The sequence below is a fragment of the Mesoplodon densirostris genome, chromosome 2 (genome assembly GCF_025265405.1).
Source record: "Mesoplodon densirostris isolate mMesDen1 chromosome 2, mMesDen1 primary haplotype, whole genome shotgun sequence".
Taxonomy (NCBI): Eukaryota; Metazoa; Chordata; class Mammalia; order Artiodactyla; family Ziphiidae; genus Mesoplodon; species Mesoplodon densirostris.
This window is the reverse complement of record NC_082662.1, coordinates 116,511,876-116,533,497: the sequence shown is the minus strand read 5'-3', so window position 1 is coordinate 116,533,497 and position 21,622 is coordinate 116,511,876. Positions and strand designations below refer to the sequence as shown.

The window sequence follows — 21,622 nt, the reverse complement described above, 5'->3', positions numbered from 1 at the left end:
CCCATGCCTTTCTCCTCCACCTAAGAGTCTTTGCATTAGGTACCCAGGCCCCCTCTTCTGCCCTTGGGGTCCAGGATGCTGGCAGCCCTCCTGGCAGCCTAAGCCTCCATAATCCTTCCTGTACTCACTGCTAACAAGGCCATGTCGGCTCCCGCCAGGCTGCCAGGCTGGGGGCCAGCACACTGGCATCTGGGCAAGTAAGGCCCACTCCCTGCTCCTCTAATGGGACAGAGGAGACCTGTGCTTGATCTCCCTAGGCCCTCGGGCAACCCCGCCTGGACGAGGGACCAAGGACAGAGGCCAAGCCAAGCAGTCCTTCCCTGTGTCTGGTGCCCATCCTGCCCCCCACACCAAGATCCCTCGTCCCCTGCAGAATTACCCAAACTAGCCATTTCTGCCAACAGTCCCAAACAGGTGGAGGGACATCAGTCAGACAGAAGTGAAGACTTTCTAAAAGACATATATGGTGGGTGGTGTGTTCTCTTTGGCAATGGTAGTCCATCCGTGCAGCAAGAGAAATGAGGGTTGGACAGTAACAGGGACTGTCAGATGTTTACAGGGCATCTCCTATGCGCCATGGACCATGCAGGTGCTGGGAGTCCAAGGTTCCTGGCCCCAAGAGCTCTACCTGCTAACCGAACAAGGGCTTCTGAGTGGAAATCATATTTGAAAACAGAGAAGGGCAGGAGGTTATGGGAGCATAGAGCAGGGGTCCCACCTGATCTGGGCTGGGGAAGGCTGGGAGGAGGAGGTCAGGGAAGGCTCCTGAAGCATGAGCAGGAGCTGACCCGCGTGGGGAAGAGGAGGGAGGAGGAGGGAAGAAGAGGGGGGAGGAGGGAAGAGGAGGGAGGAGGAGGGAAGAAGAGGGGGGAGGAGGGAAGAGGAGGGAGGAGGAGGGAAGAAGAGGGGGGAGGAGGGAAGAGGAGGGAGGAGGAGGGAAGAAGAGGGGGGAGGAGGGAAGAGGAGGGAGGAGGAGGGAAGAAGAGGGGGGAGGAGGAGGGAGGAGGAGGCGGAGGAAAGGATTCTAGTCAGAGGGAACAGCAGGTGCAAAATCCTGGGGCGGGAAGAGAAGTCTGGGCATTTGAGGAACAGAAAGTAGGCTTGTGTGGCCAGAAGGTGGAGAATGAGGGGTAAAATGTCCACAAGAAGACTAAAAGGAGTTGGGGGCCAGTGGGCCAAGGCGTCGCCAGGCAGCCAAGAAATATGGATTTCGTCCTAAGGGAAATGAGGAGCTTTGAAGGGTTGTAAGTAGTGAGATGACATGACCAGGTTTGCATTTTAAATAGAACCTTCTGGCTGCTGTGTGAGAGTGGAATGGGGTAGGTAGGTGGGCTTTAGGGAGGCTACTGCAGTGGTCCAGGTGGGGGACAAGGGTGGCGGCGGGATGGAGAGGAGGCAGGTAAGGGAAGCACAGTCTCAGGCCTTGGTGACCCACTGTGGGAGATGGAGTGTGAGTGTGGCAGTAGGGGCGGCTCGGAGTCGGTGGTCCCATCTTCTGAGCTGGAGAACCCAGCAGGGAATTGTGACCTCTAGGAGGAGCTGCCCCGGGAGAGGGTGGATTTGTGGAGCTCAGGAGAGAGGACCAGGCTGGAGAAGAGGATTGGAGGGGTCTGGGGCCCCAAGGGTGCTCAGTAAACACGGACTGAATCCATGAATAAATGAATGAATGAACGACTGTGATGAGATCAGACAACAGGAAGCACTTGGGAGGGTGGAGTCCCGGGGGAGGGACTGAGGAGGCAGCCCCCGCCACGTCCCCCCCCTCCCAGCATGAGGCAAGTGGGAGGTTATTCTGGGACCTCCTCTGGGTAAATATAGCCTCTGAACGGGGCGGGGGGGGGTTGGGTGGGGGGGCTGGAGGTGACTTCCTCAGTTTGCTTGGGGCACTTCCTTATAAGGCTGTGCAGGCCGAGGCGCCTGGGAGGGTGAGGTCAGGGGCTGAGCTCTCCATCCAGCCCAGCCTGATGCTGTCCCTGTTGCTGCTGCTGCCGCCAGAGGCTCAGAGGAAATCAAAGGCCTTGGCTTTGGGTTCTGGCCAAGGAGCTCAGAGTGTGGCCTCTTAAAGGGCCCCGTCAGCCTCACGTCTATGCGGGAGCCCAGTCCGGGGCTGGGAGAGGGTGTTCTTCCAGGGTCCTCTCAGAAGGTGATGCCGGGGGCCTCGGTTTTCCCATCTGCACAATACTGCTCGGACTGGATCATTCCCTGCTGCTCCATGCAGCTAGGAGACGCTGCCATCTAACCTGTATCCCTCCCACTGCAGGGTCTATGCTTCTTGCTCTGGCCTCTTGAGATCAAAGACTCAGAGTTCATTCATTGCTTCCAAAGGCCCTGGCCCCTCAGCTCCCCTAGTTTCCCCCTCTCGGCCCCTCCTTGGGGGACCAGCTGCTGCCACTTGACCCTGTGGTGTCACAGCTGCTGTCAGAAATGCCATCCTTGTCAGGCAGGGATGGAGGAATGTGATTTAATTTCAGCTGGAATGTGCCCTCTGGGGCTGCCCCTAGAAAGGGGAGGGAATGGAGACTAAGCCCACCTAAGCCCAAGAAACCCAAGAGGGCTCTGGGCTTGGCAACAGGCCCCTGGGTCCCTGTGAGGCCACCCCACCCCACAGGGGATGGTAAGTTCCAGGACAGTGCTGCAGCAGGATGGATGGAAGTTAGACACAGGGTCTTCCTAGGAGGTGGGAAAAGAGAAGGTGTCATGTGAATGCAGCTCCAGTAGATAAGGAAAAGACCCAGGGACCCGTTCCCCTTCCCGTGTCCTCAGGCCCACCTTAAAAAGACAAAGGAGAGTCTCAAGTGAGCCACCAGGGAAGGGACTTTTTAGCTCAGGGGCAGGAAGAGGGACAGAATGGCCTCAGGTGAGGGTCCACGGAGTCTGCGACCAGAAGCAGAGGAAAACACGGTCCTCTCCGTTTCCACTCTCACGATCCGAAGATCCCATATCCACGTCTCCATCCACCCTGGGGGCCCCTCTCCCCACTCTTTCTAATGCAGCACTAGCACACCTGGATCATGTCTCTTCTCCAACAATTCAGAAGCAGTAGACTCTGCCTCCCACTCCCACCCTTTTGCCCCAACCCCATTAATCCGGGGTCTCCAATGAGGACATCCCTCCTGTAACCTAACTCCTGTTTCTCATGCTGTTGCCTCCCGCCCCTCTTTCCCAAAGGGGCAGACCCTGGGCCCCAGAGTCCCAGGTCCTAAAGCCTCCTTCAGCCTTCTCCTCTTCCAGTCATAAGCTCCCCTTCCCCCAGCCTTTATTCACTCTCCCCGCCCCATGACTCAGCTGTGGCACCAGAAATAAACCGAGGCAGGTGCCAGGGGGCCACTGTCGAGGAAGCACCTCCCAGCAGCTGTGGGCTCAACTGCTGACAAGTGGAGCCCCAGGGTCCCAGGAGGGGTGGCTGGGAGACTTCAATTTTGGGGGTGGGGAGACGTCTCGCTGGCTCTGGCTCCCTCCTCCATCCTCCCTGCTAAGGAGAGACACCCGCTCCCTGTCAGCCTCACTCACCACTCACAGACCCACTCTCCTTCCTCGTCTCCCCCTTTTCACCTCTCTTCTGTCTTCCACTCTTCCACTTCCTTTCTTCCCTCCTCCCTGGCCCCTTCCCAACTCCTGAATCTCTTGGTCTCTCCTGGATTCCCTCTCTTTCTATTCACCTCGTTTGCCAGGAAATTCTGTGTCAAAAGAGAACTTCACTTCACCTTGATGGGGATAAAGGCACAGACAGACATTCTTGCCAACGATACTAAGAATCCTTAGATGCCACTCGGGGTCCATAGAACATGGACCAGGGGTCTGTGGGCTGTTCCTCTTAAGGGCTCCAGTCCAAAGTGGTCAACCAATAGCCTTCCCTCTGTTAACAACTTCTAAAGGCCAAGGAAGAATCATCAGGAAATAAACACAGAGGCCACAGGATCTACACACTCAGACGATTAACAGGAGTCTAGAGTCTTTCAGTGGGGAATTTCCTCACATTTTTCTTCCATTTTCCTCTTTTCTTTTCTCTCCTCTCCTTCCCAGTCCTTTTCTCCTGCTCTGTCCCTGAATCTTTCAGTTCTCCCTTCCCAGGAGGAAGAAGGCTGCTTTGCAGGAGGCAGACGGGAAGTTAGATCTCAGGAAGGACCTTTAGCCTGGGGAACAGAGGAACCTTTATACTGCTGGGAGGGACAGCACCTGGATCCTCACTCCAGGCAGGATCTGACTGCAGCCCCTAAGGAAAGCCCTCCCACCCTCGGGGGTCTGACAGGCTGAGCATTTTTGGAAGTCTTTGGGAGCTACTGTGTTGCAGAAGGCAGCCAGGACAATGGGGCCCTTTCTCTCCCTGCCCAGGAGACAGGCCCACAGACAGGCTAGGACAAAGGCTTCAGTGAGGTCAGGGCAGTGTGTGGGAGTTATGGGTGGGGGGGTGGGGAGTGGGGGAGGAATGGGGAGGTGGGATGGGGGTAAGAGCAGCCTGGGAAAAGCTGGGGACCCTGGCAGGTGGAGGACCTCTGGAAGGCCCATCTCCCTGGGCTCTCAGTCCCCTTTTCAATGCCCAAGCCCCTAACCCAAGCTGGGCCTCCTCTCTCCACATAGAGGGGGGGACCCCCATTTTAGATATGTGGGAAGGAGGCTGGGAGCTTAACTATATACCCAGGGCACTCTGTTGTGTCCTGGAGGCAGAGGTAGATACAGCTGTGCCCCTACTCCAGCTGTCCAAAGAGATAGGGATGACACTCCATGAGGGGCCGATTCCCCCTATTCAGGCCAAGAGAGGCCACACACACACACACACACACACACACACACACACACACACACTGGCCCAGGGGTTAGATTCTGTGCAGGGTGCTGAGTCATCACTGGACCAGCTTTCCCTTCCCCAGGAAGCCCAACAAAGCCAGGAGAAGGCTTCCGTTTCTGGCAGCCCTGCCCAAGCAGCTCAGCAGGTGTCAGGGGAACAGGGGGGATTCTAGTTCTTCTGGAACTCTCCTCATCCACAGATCAATGATGGTAGATCCCTGCCTACTGCTGCAGGGAGATTCAGTGAGAAAGCTGATGACAAGGCTGGGAAACCAAAGCCCCTTCCAGCTTACCACCAGAGTCTCTCCAGGAAATCCAATCTGCTACCTAAACTCCATCTCTGTGAGGATATGTTTCTCAGACAACCTCCCTTAAGAACCCAAGGACAGGGCTTCCCTGGTGGCGCAGTGGTTAAGAAGCTGCCTGCCAATGCAGGGGACACGGGCTCAAACCCTGCTCCGGGAAGATCCCACATGCTACGGAGCAACTATGCCCGTGTGCCACAACTACTGAGCCTGTGCTCTAGAGCCCGTGAGCCACAACTACTGAGCCCACGTGCCACAACTACTGAAGCCCGCGCACCTAGAGTCCATACTCCACAAGAGAAGCCACCACAATGAGAAGCCCACGCACCGCAAGGAAGAGTAGCCCCCGCTCGCCGCAGCTAGAGAAAGCCCGCGCACAATACAGACCCAATGCAACCAAAAATAAATAATAAATAACTTAATTTAAAAATTTAAAAAAAGAACCCAGGGACAGACACTGCCCCCTCCTCAGCCTTCTCCTCTTCAGAGCCCACCTTCAAAGGCCCACTTTGGTCTTGATCCACTTACAATTCTAGCTTAATGCTCTGACATCCCTAAAAGTGCAATGAGTGGGCAATTGCAGGGTAATACAGGATAAAGTGGGGTTCTGCTCTGGCCCCAGGATCATCTTCTTCTTTGCAGCTGCTTAAGAAACAGTCCCACTCCCTAGCCATGCTAGGCTGTGTCATGTGGAGTGTGGGCCAGGCAGAAGGTGGGACAGGAGAGCCTGGGGCGAAGAGAGGAATGTGGTGGTTGGTGATCGGCTGGGAGCTGGGTCTGGGAGGTCAGTGTTGGTGTCTCAGAGACCAGCTGGTTTGGGGTTTACATACCTGGAGAAGGCCCAGGATGGGCCTGGGCAGGGGTGGCCTGGGAGAGCCCCCAGCTCCCCCCAGCAATCACCTGTCCTTCTCTGTCCTGTCTCACTTGTCCGGGTCTCTTCACATTGCCCTCTCTAAGCTTTTTGCTCCTCTGGATCTCCCTATCCCTTAGTTTTGTTAGGTTTTACTGACTTCTACAAAAAGAAGAACTGCCCATGTGCGTGAATGTGTTGTAACCGTGGGCACAAGCAGGTGTGTACACATGACAGTGTGCACACGTGTGTGCATGTGTGTGAACCAGTGTGGTTAAGTGTGAGGATCTGCAGCAGTAAGATTCACCCCCATCAAGAAGACAGACAGCATGTTGACAAAACACTTTACCAGGAGGCACAAGAAGGCACAATTCAGTGACTGCGATGAGGTACACACACACACACTCACACACACACACACTCACACACACACACACTCACACACACACACACTCACACACACACACACACACACACATCCCGCGCGCGCGCGCGCGCGCGCGCAGCTGATCATTCTCTCTCCAGTATTCAGAGAGTGACCTCATCATCTCAATCTCCGCTGACTCACAGACCCCAGGGCCAGCTCAGCCTGGCCGGAAGTCCTACCTTCCTCCCGCCCCACAGGCCGCAACCCGCTTCCCTTCCCTGGGCTCCTCAGAAAGACAGACCCCAGCGCTCCCTGGCGGTGTCCTGGGACTCCTCCAGTTCGGCTCCACTCACGCACGCGCACACGGCACTCTCAGGCTGACGTGCTTGCAGCCGCAGCGCCCTCTGCTGACCACAGCCTACGGGCCTCACAGGTCGTTCCCCAGATCCCTGCCCGCGGCCGGGCTGCGGGTCTCTCCGCTGCCCTTGTTTCCTTGTTCCTGCATCTCTGCTTCTTCTGCTGAAAGTAAGCCTTCTTGAAGCCTAACCCTCTGCGTTCCCTTCACCCTCACACCCCCTGGGAGAATCCCCCTCTGGAACCTCGGAATGGGGACACCAAAGCACCCACCTCTCTGCCTTCCTCTCTGGGCTCTCAGCCCCTCTTCCTTCCCAGACTGAACTTCTCCAGGTCTGCTTGACTGGACACTCTGGGCACTCCAGCTTCTTCTAAATATCCTTATGCTGTTCCCCAACCCCCGTGGGCGTATTCATTCCATAAATACTTACTGGGCAGCTATTCTGTGCCAGGCACTCTTATATCAGGCACTGACATCTTGAGGACTTCTCTGACCTTCAGAAGCTCATAAACACAGAAGGTCTATTTATCCTGTGAGGCCCGGCCCAACTCCACTTTTCTCTCTCACACACACAGAGGCATCAAACTTGTTTGGGCTCAAATGCAGCTTTATTTCCTGCTGGTTTTACAGGTACTCCATCCTGCGAACCCATTCTCTTGGAAAACCAAGAATGAGTGGGCACAGTGCCCCCCCCAGGGGAATGGAGAGGACAGAATGGCTGGCAAGGAGAGGGCAGTTGAGGCACTTAGGGACCTACTCAAGGCCCTGAGGGAAAAACCTGATGCCCAGGATAGGGGTGAGAGAGCGTAAGGCAGGGTTGGAGCTACCCAGGTATTTCACAGAAGCCCCTCCAGGCACTATCACCTGGACTTCAGCTCCACCCCTCTCTTGTCACTCCCTGTGATGGGAAAAGCATGGGTTCGAGGGAGGGTTGGGGGCAGAGCGCAGTGCTGGGGGCCTTGACCCTTAGGGACCTGGAGCGGGATTGGGAGGGGGTGTCAACCGTGCCTTCCAGCTCCCCAGGAGCCTCCTCTGATGTCCTTTTGGGGCTTTTATTGGGCGCAGAGCTCGAGCCTGGGAAAGACACACACACTCACCCTCCACCCTTGGGCTCCTCCTCCTCTCTCTTCTCAGAGCCTGCCCTCTGGTGTTCTTGCTCCTTGACCTCTGACCTCATCAAAACACTTTCCCTGGCTCAGCCCTTAAGAGCCCAGAGTGTGGCTGCATATTCTCAGAGAGCAGCACTGAAGGGGACCCCGGAGCATTCAGCCCACCTCCTCTTTGCCCCAGAGAGGGGTAGTGATAACTCCAAGATTACACAGCCAGTGATGGACAGAGCTAGGACTGGAGCCCAGGGTTGTGTTGGCTAGTGCCCCCCACCTGCCTCCTCCTGGCACTCACAGGCCTGCGGGGCACACAGGAGATCTGGGGGGGCTCCCAGCGACCATTCTCCTGGCAGCGGATCAGTGGTAGGTTGCGCTGGGCCAGCCCCTCCTGGCACCGGTAACGAAGCACTGTGTCTACTTCATAGCGCAGCCGTGGACGGCCAAATACTCGAGCCAGGGGCAGCTCTGGTGGGGGGCCACAGGACACTGCAGGGGGGACACAGTCAGGAACTGGGAGCCGGGCTCTGGGGGTAACAGTTCCCAGAATTGGGATGAAGGAGGAGAGGAGTAGGCCATAACCTGACACACAAAAAGAGTAGGGGTTCCAGGGACTTCCCTGGTGGCGCAGTGGTTGGGACTCCGAGCTCCCAATGCAGGGAGCCCAGGTTCAATCCCTGGTCAGGGAACTAGATCCCATATACATGCTGCAACTAAGAGATCGCATGCCACAACTAAGGAGCCCACCGGCCGCAACTAAGACCTGGTGCAACCAAATAAATAAATAAATAAGAGTAGGGGTTCCAAATGGACCTGTCACTTTGTTATCCCACCCATGCCCACGGCCCAGGACACATTTCTGATTTCTCTGTGTAGCTTTGCACCCTCCTTCGGCACACACATCAGTTCCAGGATTCTCTAGCCCCCACCCCTCCTCCCCCTCACCCGCCCTCACCCAGCCCCATCTTGCAGGTGTAGGACAGGTGGTAGTTGCAGGGCACATCACTCCATTGTCCCTGATCGTGCCACACCATAACCACGCAGTTCTCTCCGGACAGGAAGTAGCTGTCTGGCTGCCCAGGGTTCCAGTTCTCATAGAGCTGGGAGGGTGGGGGGAGGATGGAGGAGGTGGTGAGGAGCTCCAGCCCCAGGAGCACTGGGAGGAATGGAACTGGAGGACCTGAGGAGAAGGGGGTGGGGGAGGGACACCAGGAGAGGGAAGGCTAGAGGGATGGGGAGTAGGGGACCCAGAGGAGAAAGATGTCAGGGGCTTTGGGGGGAAGGATAATGGGAACCAGAAGAGAAGAGAAGGGGACACAAGGAATGGAGGAGGGCCAGGAAGAGGGAAAGGTAAGGGGCCAGTAAAAGGAGAGGGAGGGATGGGGGTTATTGGGGGTAGAGGGCAGAAATGCTTCGAAGAAGCGACCTAGACAGCGTGAGGGGCGGCCGGAACCTCTCACCAGGGAGACGCCATCTGACCACAGGAAATCGCCTTCGATGGTCCTGTCATTGAGCCCGATCCACTGGTACTCCCGGTATCGATCTGGGGAAGAACCGCAGGGGAGACGAAGGTGTGCAGTGAGCTTCGCTGCCAGCAGATGGCGGCCATTCCCTGTCATCGGGCTGTCTGTGGGTGCTCGCGGGGGGAAGTCCTTCCCGCAACCCCAAATCCACGCTTCCCGGTATCCTTATCCCTCCAACATCTGCACAAGGGCGGGATGGAAGGCAGGGGCGTGGGGGGTGAGGGAAGAAGAAAAATATCACCAGGGCTAGAAAAGGGAAACTCTGGAAAAAATAAAAACTTTCAGCAAGGTCAGAGTCGGGGAGAGTAGACGGAGGCAGGAGAGCCAGGGAGGTGGGGAGCGACTAAAGATAAGCCCCCAAGCCACCGCCAGGCTGATGCAGGATTATTTCCTGCGCGAATCTCAGCCTTCCCCTGCCTGAAGCCCCACTACCCACGTGTGGAGTGGGAAGGAGGGAGAGAGGAAAGAAAAGTGAATGAATGAATGAATGAGGTAAACCAAGTAATGAATACTTCAATTAATGTATAAGGGAGTTAATTAGCACACTCATTAATTGATTGATTGATTGATGAGTGAGTGAGTGAGAGAACAGGTGACGAGGGTTGCCTCCCGCCTTGTCCCCAGCCCACTGTTGATGAAGTCCTGTTCCTCCGGCGTGCTGATGCTGGCCAGGTGCGCGCCGTACATCCGGCACTTGTTCTCCGCCTCCTCCCAGCTCCTTCGTGTGGAAAAGTGCTTGTAGCAGGCGCCCTGGAAGGCGTCCCAGCCGGGGCTGCAGAAACGGAGGCCTAGGACACAGAAGGGCAGGCAGCTTAGGCGGGAGGACCCCGAAACTCTGAGAGGCTGGGTCCCCAGACAGGGACTGGGCTCCTCCCACTACCTCAGACCGAGGGGGCGGGACTAAGTGTAGGAGGGCGGTGCCAAAGAGAGAGTAGAGAAGGAGCGGCTAGGAGCTGGAAGGGCCCTGGTTGGAGGCGGGGCGGGGGGGGGGTGTCTTTTTTTTTTTTTTTTTTTTTTTTTTTTTTTTTGCGGTACGCGGGCCTCTCCCTGCTGTGGCCTCTCCCGTTGCGGAGCACAGGCTCCGGACGCGCAGGCTCATCGGCCATGGCTCACGGGCCCAGCCGCTCCGCGGTATGTGGGATCTTCCCGGCCTGGGGCACGAACCCGTGTCCCCTGCATCGGCAGGCGGACTCTCAACCACTGCGCCACCAGGGAAGCCCGAGAGTCATTTTTGATTCCACTTAACAGATGAGGAAATTGAGGGGAGGGCTCAGAGAAGTTATGTGATTTGTCTGAAATGGGGATTCTTTTCCCGTGCTTCCACTGCAGGAGGCCCAGGTTCAGTCCCTGGTCAGGGAACTAAGATCCCACAGGCTGCGGGGTGCATCCAACAACAACAACAAATGGAAATTCATTAATGGCAAGGCCAAAACCAGTGTCCCGTCCCACCCCCCTGGAACTAGCGCGTTGTGGCAGGGTCTAGGCTTCAGCTCTCCCCCCACCACAGCCCCTCAGCACACTCACCAACATCGCACAGGTCCCCCCCATAGCCAGGCAAACATAGGCAGCGGACCCCCTCCTCCTCCTCCAAGCACGTCCCACCATTGTGGCAGGGGCTGGGGACACAGTAACCTGAGAGGGAGAGAGGTGTGAGGTGGGGGGCCAGGGGAGCACAGCTCTGCAGCACAGGGTTCAGGGGTCCCAACCCTGACCCCCTTGTCCTGGAGGCTATCACAGCACCCTAAATGTTCTCCCTGGAGCCTGCCTCTGGTCACAGCCCAGACCTGAGTTCTGGGTTTTTCCCCTCCTCACTGTCCCCCACTTCAGCACTGGCTCAGCCCAGTGCTCGTCATTGTCATGCCCACCAGTGTGGGCCACGTCTAACAGGGTCCGAGAGGAGTGTCCAGGAAGGCCTTCAGGGTTTAACCCCACGAAGGGGAAAGATACTGGGCTGTCAGTCACGCGTCCTGGACTCTTACCTAGCTCCTGGATCTGCCGGGTACATTGAGCCAGTCACTTTACCTCTCTAGGCCTAGAGTTTAGTCTACCACCCCTTGTCATTGTGCCAGGTCCTAGCACAGTTCTGTGTAGTCTAGGTGGGCTGGGTGGAACTGAAGGAGAGGAGAGTCACCATAGCAACAGTGAGGTATGGCCTGTCATTTACTGCTTCTGGGACCTGATACTGGGGTGGTCTAGGAGGGAGCTAACCATTCCTCCTGCTGTCCACTGGGCAGAGCCAGGCCCAGAAGCTCTTAGTGAAGATCCAATGCACTTCCCTCACTCTATGCCCTACTCCCTCGCCCCCCCAACCCTTCCCAGGAATGGAGCTGCAGCAGCTCCCACTGTCCTGTAGCACTGGCTCCACACACTCTGTCAACAGCATCCAACCTCTTTGCCTCCCCTTCTTCTCTCCCAGGACTCTCCCCCCATTACCAGGCTCCCCTTTCCCCCTCCACTTGGGGCCTCCTGCAGGTTCTCCAGCCTAGAAACCCCTTCAGTCCATTTTGTTCCTTCCTTCTGGCCCCCTCTCCTCCAGGCAGTCTTCTTGGACTAACACACTACTCTGAAGGCCTGCAAGCTGTTGTCTAGATCCAGCTCCGTCTGGCTAGGCCATCTGCCTTCTCTTCTGGACTCTCTCTCATGATCTTGGGTGGCTGCCCTTAGACTGGGCCTAGGTGCTGAAGGGGCTGTCAGATTCTACTCCTTTCTGATCCAGATGACCCGGAGATGATGGCCCCACAGACTGACAGAGCAGGTCAGGGTTCTCGGCCCAGCCCTGGGCAGGACCCCTCAGACCAAGCCATCCACTCCTAGCAGCCAAGGCCCATGCCCACAGTGCTTTACTCTGGCCCAAGATCCCACTGCCTGGTGGGGATCAGAGCAGAGGTGGGGGGAGGAGAAGCTGGAGGTGATTCAAAGAATTTTGCTGGGATGACCTAGCTGTTTTGGGTAAAATGAATCAGCTGTTCCACCACCACTCCCCCTGTCATCACCCCCTCTGCCAATAGTTTCTTTCAAGCTGGTACTTCTACCTCCTAGGGCAAAGCAAGGAGGGGAAGTGTTTTATTTAACCCTTTAAGGACCAGGTCCTATGGAGGGTAGGAGTCCTGAACCCCCTTCCTTTCCTCACACTCTCCTGCTCCTCCCGTGATCCTCTCTGTCCAACCCCCTAACCCTGGGGGCCAAAGACTCTCAAACTTGGTCCCTGGGGCCATACCCAAGCCATAGGTCCCTCCCCCTGGCTGTGGGTGGCAGAACCTGAACCAGGATGGTGGGGGGTGGGTGTTGGCGGTGAAGGAACTCCTCTTGAGGCTTTCTGTTCTTCCACCTCCCCCCCTTTTGGATCAACTACTATACACAATCAGAAAGTTCTTCCTTACTTACTGCTGCAGTAGCAGGCTGGAGGACCTCTCACTCATCCCCCAGGTGGGGTAACTAAGACACCGCACATACTTCCAATGGTGTCCCTCTCCCACCAAAGCCCCTCCTCACCCCACAGCACTGAACTCTTGCAAGGCCAGCTGGGCAGGGAGCCAGTAGTTGAAATGAGTGAGCCTGGGTGTGATGCAGAGCCCCCTAGCCCACCCTGGGCCATCTAGGAGAATGGCCCTGGGACTAGGAGGGTCCCAGCCTTCTCCAGAGATCTCCATTTGGAAGCTCAACCTTCACTGAATAGATAGGGCTTCTTTCTCTCAGACCCCAGAACCTAACTCCCCATTCCCCCTCCCTCCACACTCTCCATCCTCCCCTCCTGATTTGTTTCTTCTCCAGCAATAGGAACCTTGAGATCCTTTGGGTTCAGGAAGGGTGAAATAGTGGGTGAGGGTGGTCATTAGTGCAGGAGTTAGTGGAGGAGGGGGAAGCCACGGGCAGTGGGATAAAAGCGAGATACCATTCCCCTGCTGATATGTGGGGGAGGGGAACAGGGCCTTGGGACACCTGGACACCAGGGAATGGCCTTCATGCTAAGAGGGGCTTTCTCTGTCAGTCCTCTGTATGTATGGCTCTAGATGGGAGCCATCAAGATGGATCAGAAATGAATACAAAGGGACACGTGTACACACCACACACACACACACACACACACACACTCTGGCCTGCAGAGGTTTCTCTCCATCAGGAGCGAGGGACTACAACTCCCAGCACTCCCGCAGACTGACAGACAAAGACTTCTCTGGGGTAAAGTGTACAGTCAGATTTGGAATCTCAGCAGTCAGGAAGGAAGGTGGAGACAGGCCTGAGGAGAGGACAAGCGAACAACAGGGGCTGTTAGACTGCTAGGACAGGAAAGGGTGCAGGCTGAAGATGGAAAAGGAAGAGGCACAAAGACACACAAAGACCCAGGGGGAGAAAGAGAGACACAGAGAGAGAGATGGCACCAAAAGAACCATCAAAGAGGTACCCAGGACACAACTCCATGGAATGAAAGGGGCAAACAGCTGGGGGTGGAGACAGAGGGTGCCAGAGTTTTGGTTATAAAGCGGTTTAATAGAGATTTATTTCCAAGGCTTGTTTCCATGAAACAGTCGAAAAAAGTACTTCACAGAAGTAGTTGCTTAAGGCTCTGTGGGGATAGGGCTCTCCTGGACCCCAAAGGTTGAGGGGTGGGCATGGGATCCCGAGCATCCCTGATATCAGTGGGAGGCAGCTGAAGGGAGGTGGCACACAGGAGGGGGAGGGAGCAGTGGAGGATGGGCCTGGGCCTTGAAGAACTCAAAAGGCAATGAGGGCACCCACTGAACAAGGCAGGAGGGTCCTCTGTGGGGCCAGTGAGATGTGAGTCACAGGTAGAGAGCCGCGGGTAGGAAAAAGTTCCAGGTGTTTGGTGGTAGGGTTGGGGGTCACAGTGTGGATTTCAGAAACAGGGATAGGGTCACAGGGTGGGAGTCATGGAGTTGGGGGTTACAGGGTGAGGACTCAGAGAGCTGGAATGGAAGTCACAAGGTGGGGTATCCAAGATTGGAAGCCCACAAGTAGAGGTGGGTAGGCAAAGGACAAGAGAGTCTGGGGCAATGGTGGGTTAAAGGACTATAGGTCAGGTGATCCAGAGCTGCAGGGGGAGAAAGAGGAGGAGGATAAAGAGGGAGGCTGAGCCTTGGGCAAAGTTACCTGATGAGGGGGCCACGGCCACTCCACCACGGCTGGCACTGTCAGTGGGCAGCACCGGCTGGGCATGCACTGAAGTCCCTGCTGGGACAGTTCTTCCAGAATTCTCTTCAGAAGGGGTCTCCAGATCCCTGGTACCCTCAGGGACCCGTGTGGCTGGAAGCAGGGAAGGGGCATCCTCGGAGCTCCCTGTCTCCTCACTCTCTCCTCGAGGGACCCCAGACAGCTCAGGACCCCCAGTCTCCTCCCCTATCTCTCTGGCCCCAACCGGAGTGGAAGGTGATGGGGATGCCAGGTTCCCCTCCCTGGGAGTGGGCAGGGTCTCAGTGGGTGGTCCAAGGACCGTTGGAGGCCTGGGAACCTCTGGCTCTCCATAGGGAGGTGGTGATGCATCAGGCTGCAGGACTGCCCTCACTGGTGGGGATGCCTGGGAGAGTGACTCCTCTGGAGCCAGCTCAGTGGGGAGAGGGGCCTCTGGGTCCAGGCTGCTGAGCTCACTGGGCCAGGCCCACAGGGCCTCGTCCTCCACCTCCTCCTCTTCTTCTTCTTCCTCTTCTTTCTCTTCTTCATCCTTGTATGTCTCTTCTTCCTCCAACACCTTGCCTTCCTCTTCTGAGGACCCCAGGGGAGGTACAATGGATTGGGTTTCAAATTCTAGGCAAAGCACAGATGATTCAGCACCAGGGACAGCACCCACCAGAGGACAGGAAGAAGGAAGGGGAAGGGGAGAAAGGCGGGGCTGAGGAGGGTGAGCCCTCGGGGAGAGGGAAGAGCCTGCCCTGGGGAGGAACTGTCTTTGCTCCACACCAGAAGAATTTCAACTGGAGCTGCAATAGTGAGGCAAGCCTTGAGAAGGCTCTGTGAGCTGTCATTAGCCCAGGAAAACCTGGTGGTTGCATCTCCCTCTCCCAGTCTGTTAAAATTCTCTGCTTATTTTGGGTAGGTGAGGGGGAGGAGAGACCAAAGAAAGGAGATCCCTCCTTCCCAGAGGGCAGCTCCTTAGTCCAAGCATCTCCAGACCCAGCTATGTGGGAGTGGGATTTGCTGGAAAGGCAAAGGTTGGGAGAGGAACAGGAGAGGCGCTTTGCACGACTGTGCTGCTGAGAGAGGCCAGGGTAGAATCATGGCAGCGACAGCCCCGGCCTCAGCCTGGGCTTGCCCCGTCCGCCCCAACTTCTCCCAGGTGCGGACATCCCCAGGATAAGAGATTTAAGTTACCTAGGAGGGTCCTAGGGGCCTCTGCTGGGTCTTCTGGAGAGGAGCTTCCACCTGCTCCGTCCTCCATAATGGGAATGGAGTAGATGGCTCCCCGGGACTCGCTCTCCACAGCTTCCTGTGGCAGCTGCAGTTCCTCCAGGGTCTCTGTCACTGTGACAATGGCGTCCAGTGCATCAGAGGCCAGGTCAGAGGCTGGGTTGGAGGCCTCAGGGATGGCAGAGGGCTGGGTAGAGTCTGTGGCAGGAGGAAAGTGCCAATGGGAGGTTAAGGAGGTGCCTCTGCCCTCACAGGCCTGCATGTGAGGGTTCTGGGTTAGACTCAGAGACCATGGAATTCTCTTAATTCTCTCTCATCTTCCCTACGGAGCACCCATGGGGCCCAGGGAGCACCCCGGGGCTTCATCACTCATTCCTCAAGCATTAATCAAGTGCCTGCTATGTGCCATGACGAGCATTCTCCTGGGCACTGAGGATACAGTGCAGCGCAAAACAGCAAGCTTCCTGCCCTCAAGGGAATTTATATTCTAGATACAGACAAACAAATAAGCATATAATGTTACCATATAAAGAACAATTAAGTTTAGTAAGGAGATGGGAAGTACTACTTTAGATAGAATGGTAAAGGAAGGCTCAAGAGAGAGGTCGTCCCTTGAGTAAGGAGACGGAGGCAGAAGGATGGACAGAATGGCCTCAGCACCTTGGGACCCTGGTTTTAGGGTAAGGTGTGAGGGATCCCAGTCATCCTAAGACTCTAGAAATGGAAGGGGACAGGCTGCCATCACCACAGGAGAGCTGAAGGGTAGAGTACAGAAAGGACAGTCAACCATCACTACCTGATGATCTCGGTGTTGGGGCAAAAGGGCAAATGGCCACCCCATCCTTCCAGGATCTGCTCTCTTCAAATAACCAGAGTTTTAGAATGAGTTACCTTGTCCCAGGGGAAGGGAACCAAGAGCAGAAAACCAGTGAAGCAAAGGTGGTACTGGGCTAAGAAAAGCCCTGAGGGCCACCTGTGTTCAGCCAGACAAGACAGGACAGCACATCCTGCCTTTGTCACCTGCTTCAGTGAGCCTTTCTCATACCAGACAAGCAAACCTGTGCCCTTGCCTGCGTCTGCCCTCCACCTGCTCCCAGCCATAGTCATCCTCTTCCTTCCCCTCTTCTCCTGATTCAGTTCCTCCTTCAATTTCTTTCCAGAACAGTGCTTGGGACATAATTATAATCAGTGCTTGAAGTGTTAGCTACTATTATTATAATTATCATCATCATCATCATCATTATCTGTGTTCAAGTAAGTCTTTCCAGATGGACCTGTCTTCCTGTGGACTTCCCTTCCCCATCCCTCCCAGCCTCAGGCCAAAGCCATCTGGAGATCTGTCCCAGGGGAAGTAATACTTTTCTCTCAGTCTTTCCTTGCTCTGGGAGTGAAGCATTTCGTCTTTGGTCAGACTGGGGGCTCCCGTGGCAGAAACTGTGTCTTCCTCCTTCAGACTAAGGGCTCCTAGAAGGCTGTGTCTTCTCTTTCCATTTCTGCCTCCAGCCCTTGTACCAGTACTGCAGGCTCACAGTTGGGGCAGGGACTCCAGTACTCCATGGCAATGCCTCCCTGATTGTCAGTCATCCTTGGCCTGGGCCCTGTGCCTCTGGGGGTCACAGGCACTGCCTCCCCTCCAGCTCCCAATATAAGATGTGGGCAGGAAGCCATCTCTACACCCAGCTGTCTTTAAGGACCTGCTCCCTGTGGGGGGAATTATGTCTGTCCCTCAATATTTGGTGGTAAAAATCTGATACCTTCAAGCTGAAGGTTCTGGAAACCCCTCTGAAGCATATTTAGTTAACTGGAGCAGATCATTCATTGGATTCAGAGAATGTCAGTCATCTCTGGTCTGCTCATGAGCTGACCAGAGATGGAGACATATTTGGCAGCCCAGTAAGGGAGAGGCAGCTTTGCAACAGGAAGAGACAAGGCAGGGACTACTGGTGTGGAGGCAGGTGAGGAGATGCAGCGAGGTGAGCCCTCCTTGAGGCCATAAAGACCAAGTCAGAGGGCACAACCAGAATTAGAACCCTAAATGACAAGCTGAGCACCACCCAAAGCTCCTTGAGGCAAATGGCAAAGACCCAAGAGAAACTGGTCGGGGCTGGGGTAAGAGCGTAGGCCTCGACTCTGTCTCCCTGAGGTTGGTCTCAGCCTCTGCAGGGAGGTGGGCTCACCTCGGAAGCAGTAGACATTGAAGCGGCTGTGCTTGTTGGGGAAGCCGGTCTGGTTGGGGAAGAGGAAGAGAGTCTTGACACCAGGGAGGCCCCCACCACAGCGCTGGCTGGGTGTGACGATGGGGTAGCGCACACTGCCATCAGCCAGCCAGCCTGGGCTGCAGCGGTCCAGGCCACCATCCCAGGCTGCATACAGCTGGCCCGTGGTTGCAATCTTAGCACCCCGTTCCTGGCAGTACGCCCGTGCCTCCTCCAATGTCAGCTTGTCTGGAGGGGCACCCAGGAACAGCTCTCCTGGGGAGAAGAAGAGGCTGGGTTACCAGGAAGGGAGCTCCTTCCACCCTGGGCTCCCACAGAGACTCTGGGCAAGCTTCTCTGGGCCTCAGTCTCCTCATCTGCGACATGCAGTCCATCACACTACTTTATAGGATTGAAGTCTTGATAGAACCTTAGGGTGGATAATATTGCTCAAAGGAATCTGGCCCAACTTCCTAATTCTGCCAAGAAGGAAACTGAGGCTCAGAGATGCTAAAATGTAGAGAGATGCACAGCAGGTAACAGCAGAGTCAAACTCAGTCTCCTACCACCTGTCTGAGGCTTTGGCCATGAACTTGTCTCTATGACATTGTTTGGAAGGAGAGACACTGACTGTTTCCTTACCGCTGGCTGCCCACTTAAATACAGGACGATAAAGGACGATAAGGCCCAGCAGAGGCCCAGGAGGACCTATGGGCAGCACTGGAGAGAGGGATCTTCCCCTGGGAACTCCCTACCCCCACTCACCATTTAGTTCTTCAGCATAACAGTAGACATCATAGAGGTCATCCGGGTCCACCACTCCATAGTTCCGGACCCCAGGGAAGCCATCCATGTCTCCATAACAGGCCTCTCGTGGAGTCTGGATGGGATACCTGGGGAAGGGGTACAAATGCCTTCACCAGGGAGCCATCCCACGGTGACCCTCCTGAATCACATTGCTTTTCAGTGCAGCCAATTGTCCTCCTATAGCTCTGCAGAAATGCACACCCCCCCACCAAGGCGGGGTCCTAACCCACCCTCCAAACACCAGCTTCATCCGCCAGAGGCAGGGAGCCCTATATGGGCAGCCTGAGGCAGCCCCTGGCAGAACCAGAGGCCACAGCCCACCTCAGAAACAGCCAGAAGCTCCTGGGCCCCAGCCCCAGCCCACCTCACGGTCTGGTCGGACAACCAGCCAGCATCACACTGTTCATAGCCCCCAAGATAGGCGGCATAGAGTTGCTCCGGAGTGGCGATTCGGGCTCCGATGCGGGCACAGGCCTCCTGGGCCCCAGCGAAGGAGAAAGCATAGCGGGCAGAGCCCTCCCGGTAGAGAAAGACGACCCCTGAGGGGCAGAGAGGATCCTGAGGCAGGATCACCCAGCACACTGACTTCCCCTTCCCCTCCTTGTCAATCCCCTGTAAACAAAGGGTAAAGTCCAAATTGCGCCCACTCTACAGCATGAGGGGCTTCAGTTAGACTGTGGGTAGAATTTCCTCCACCTGAAGAGAGAAAGGAGGTAACAGAGGCCTGTAGCTACCCACTCCTTTTCCAACTCAGCCTGTGCCGTCTAGGTGTTTGCTTCCGCTTCAGACTGTGGGCTCCCCTCCCTCTCTCCGGGGACCTCTCTCCATCTCTGCCCTCTCACCTTTGACCTTGACCTCCACAGCGTCGCTGCTGTCGTCGATGCCCTGCTGGACCTCGCAGCGGTAGATGCCCGAGTCGTTGGGCCGCAGCTCGCTCAGCACCAGCGAGACATCGGTGAGTGACGCTGGGTAGGCAGGCAGTGCCACGCGGAACCGGTAGGCCTCGCTCACCTTGACGCGTAGCCCCCGCGCCACTAGCACCTCGGCCTCCCGGCCGCCGGACAGGAAGGTCCACTTGACCCGGGGGGAGCCCTGCGCGGCCCGGCGGCTTGGCAGAGGCCGCAGGTAGTGAACGTGGCACGGGATGGTGAGGGCGCCGCCCAGCACGCCCTGCAGCGGCGCGTCACCCGCTATGCGCACGCGGAAAGCCCGGTCCTCTGTGGGCGGGCGGGGCCGGCTGGAACTTCGTGCTGTGGATCTGCCGCGACCCGCCCCAGGGTTTCCGAGCCCCGCCCCAGGATCCCGACGCCCCGCCCTAGGATTCCCGGGCCTTGCCCGGGGGTTTTCGTAACCCCGCCCCCAGGAACCTGGACTCGGGCCCGCTGAGTCCTGCAAACCCACCTCTAGGTCCCCCAGGCCCACCCCTCACGGTCTACAGACCGGTCCACAAAGTCTCCCAGTCAAATTCACCCCCAGAGTCTCCCAGTACCACCCCAGGATCCCTGGCCTCCACCCCAGGGTCTTCTAACCTCACCCCCTGGGTCGTGCAGCCTTGTCCTCAAAGTTTCCCAGTCTGTTCCCTTCAGTCACTTTCACGGTTTCTCCCAATTCCACCTCTGTTCTGCCTCCCAGCCCCATTCATCGTGCCCCAAGGGTCAGCCATCCTCCACCCTGGAGACTGGCAGCCATGCACTTAGTGCCCCTCCCCAGCCCTACTCCCAAGATTCCGCCACCCTACCAGCGGCCCACAAATCATCCCTTATTTTCAGGTGTCCCTGCCCTGATCCTCCCCCACAATGCTCCCAATTCTGTCTCCTCCCTGGGTCCCTCAAGGCTGACAGAGGTTGGTTAGGGCTGAACAAGAGGCTCCTTCCTACCACAGGGGAGATGCAGGAGACTGACAGTGACCCTGAGTGAGGTTGCTTACCTGAGCTGTCTCCTTCCAGAGCATCAGCTAAGGCCACAGGGACCCAGGCCAGAGCCAGGGTTGCCAGCAGGGGCAGAGATGGTAGGGCCATGCTGCAGGATGAGGTGGGGGGAATGGAGGAGGAAAGACGGGGTTAGACCTCAGGATGGACTTCTGACTCCCTACCACGTCCACATGGATCACACATATCCTGACTCCAGAAGCCCACTGCCCCCACCTCACTATTAATTAACACTGTTTCTGTCTCCCCCCAAGGGATTCTTATTTATTTATTTATGTTTGGCTGCCTTGGGTCTTCGTTGCTGAGCGTGGGCTTTCTCTAGTTGTGGCGAGCGGGGGCTACTCTTGGTTGCAGTGTGCGGGCTTCTCATTGCGGTGGCTTCTCTTGTTGTGGAGCACGGCCTCCAGAGCGTAGGCTCAGTAGTTGTGGCGCTCAGGCTTAGGTGCTCCGCAGCATGTGGGATCTCCCCGGACCAGGGCTCGAACCCGTGTCCCCTGCACTGGCAGGAGGATTCTTAACCACTGCGGCCACCAGGGAGGTCCCCCCACCAAGGGATTCTTATTCAGAACCGAGACCTGGGTCCTCCGTCAGCTCACTGTGTGACTTAAGGCAAGTTCCTCACCCTCTTTAAGCCTTTGTTTTCTTACTTGTAAAGGAGCACTATTACTACCTCCTCACAGGTTGTCGTGAGGCTATGGGCTTCGAGGGTGCTTTTTATCCTAAAACAAAGCAAAACAAACAAAAAACCCGGTACAAATGTATAGCACCCTGCGCACAGTAAGAGCTCAATAAATGCTTACAGCATATAGCATGAATTGTGGGTGCTATTATGCTTGAGTCTCCTCTGCCCCTCCCAGGACCAGACTTCTTTGAACCTTCCTCCTCCCACAGTACCCCTCCAACCTTTCCTTCCTGTCCCTTCCTTCCTGAGTACCATACCCACCTAGCCTCCTCTGGGAAGCCTTTCTAGACTAAACCTGGGCAGTGAACAATATCTCTCCAGCCCAACCCCTCATTGACCTCCCCCCACTGCACCATTACTTA

The 21,622-nt window shown here is 56.4% G+C and overlaps 1 protein-coding gene across 1 annotated transcript; it reads right to left on the bottom strand.

The window, feature by feature from the left end:
* Positions 1–7,628: 7,628 nt before the first annotated feature.
* BCAN (brevican) lies at positions 7,629–20,668 on the bottom strand. Its single transcript, XM_060088273.1, has 13 exons — positions 20,578–20,668; positions 19,493–19,867; positions 19,015–19,189; positions 18,609–18,736; positions 17,826–18,119; positions 15,613–15,846; positions 14,398–15,048; positions 10,813–10,920; positions 9,918–10,076; positions 9,226–9,308; positions 8,721–8,865; positions 8,064–8,254; positions 7,629–7,736 (listed from the first exon to the last, which is right to left on the bottom strand). Exons 1-13 carry the CDS (start codon positions 20,666–20,668, stop codon positions 7,629–7,631), a joined length of 2,742 nt encoding a protein of 913 aa, XP_059944256.1.
* Between the last annotated feature and the right edge of the window lie 954 nt (positions 20,669–21,622).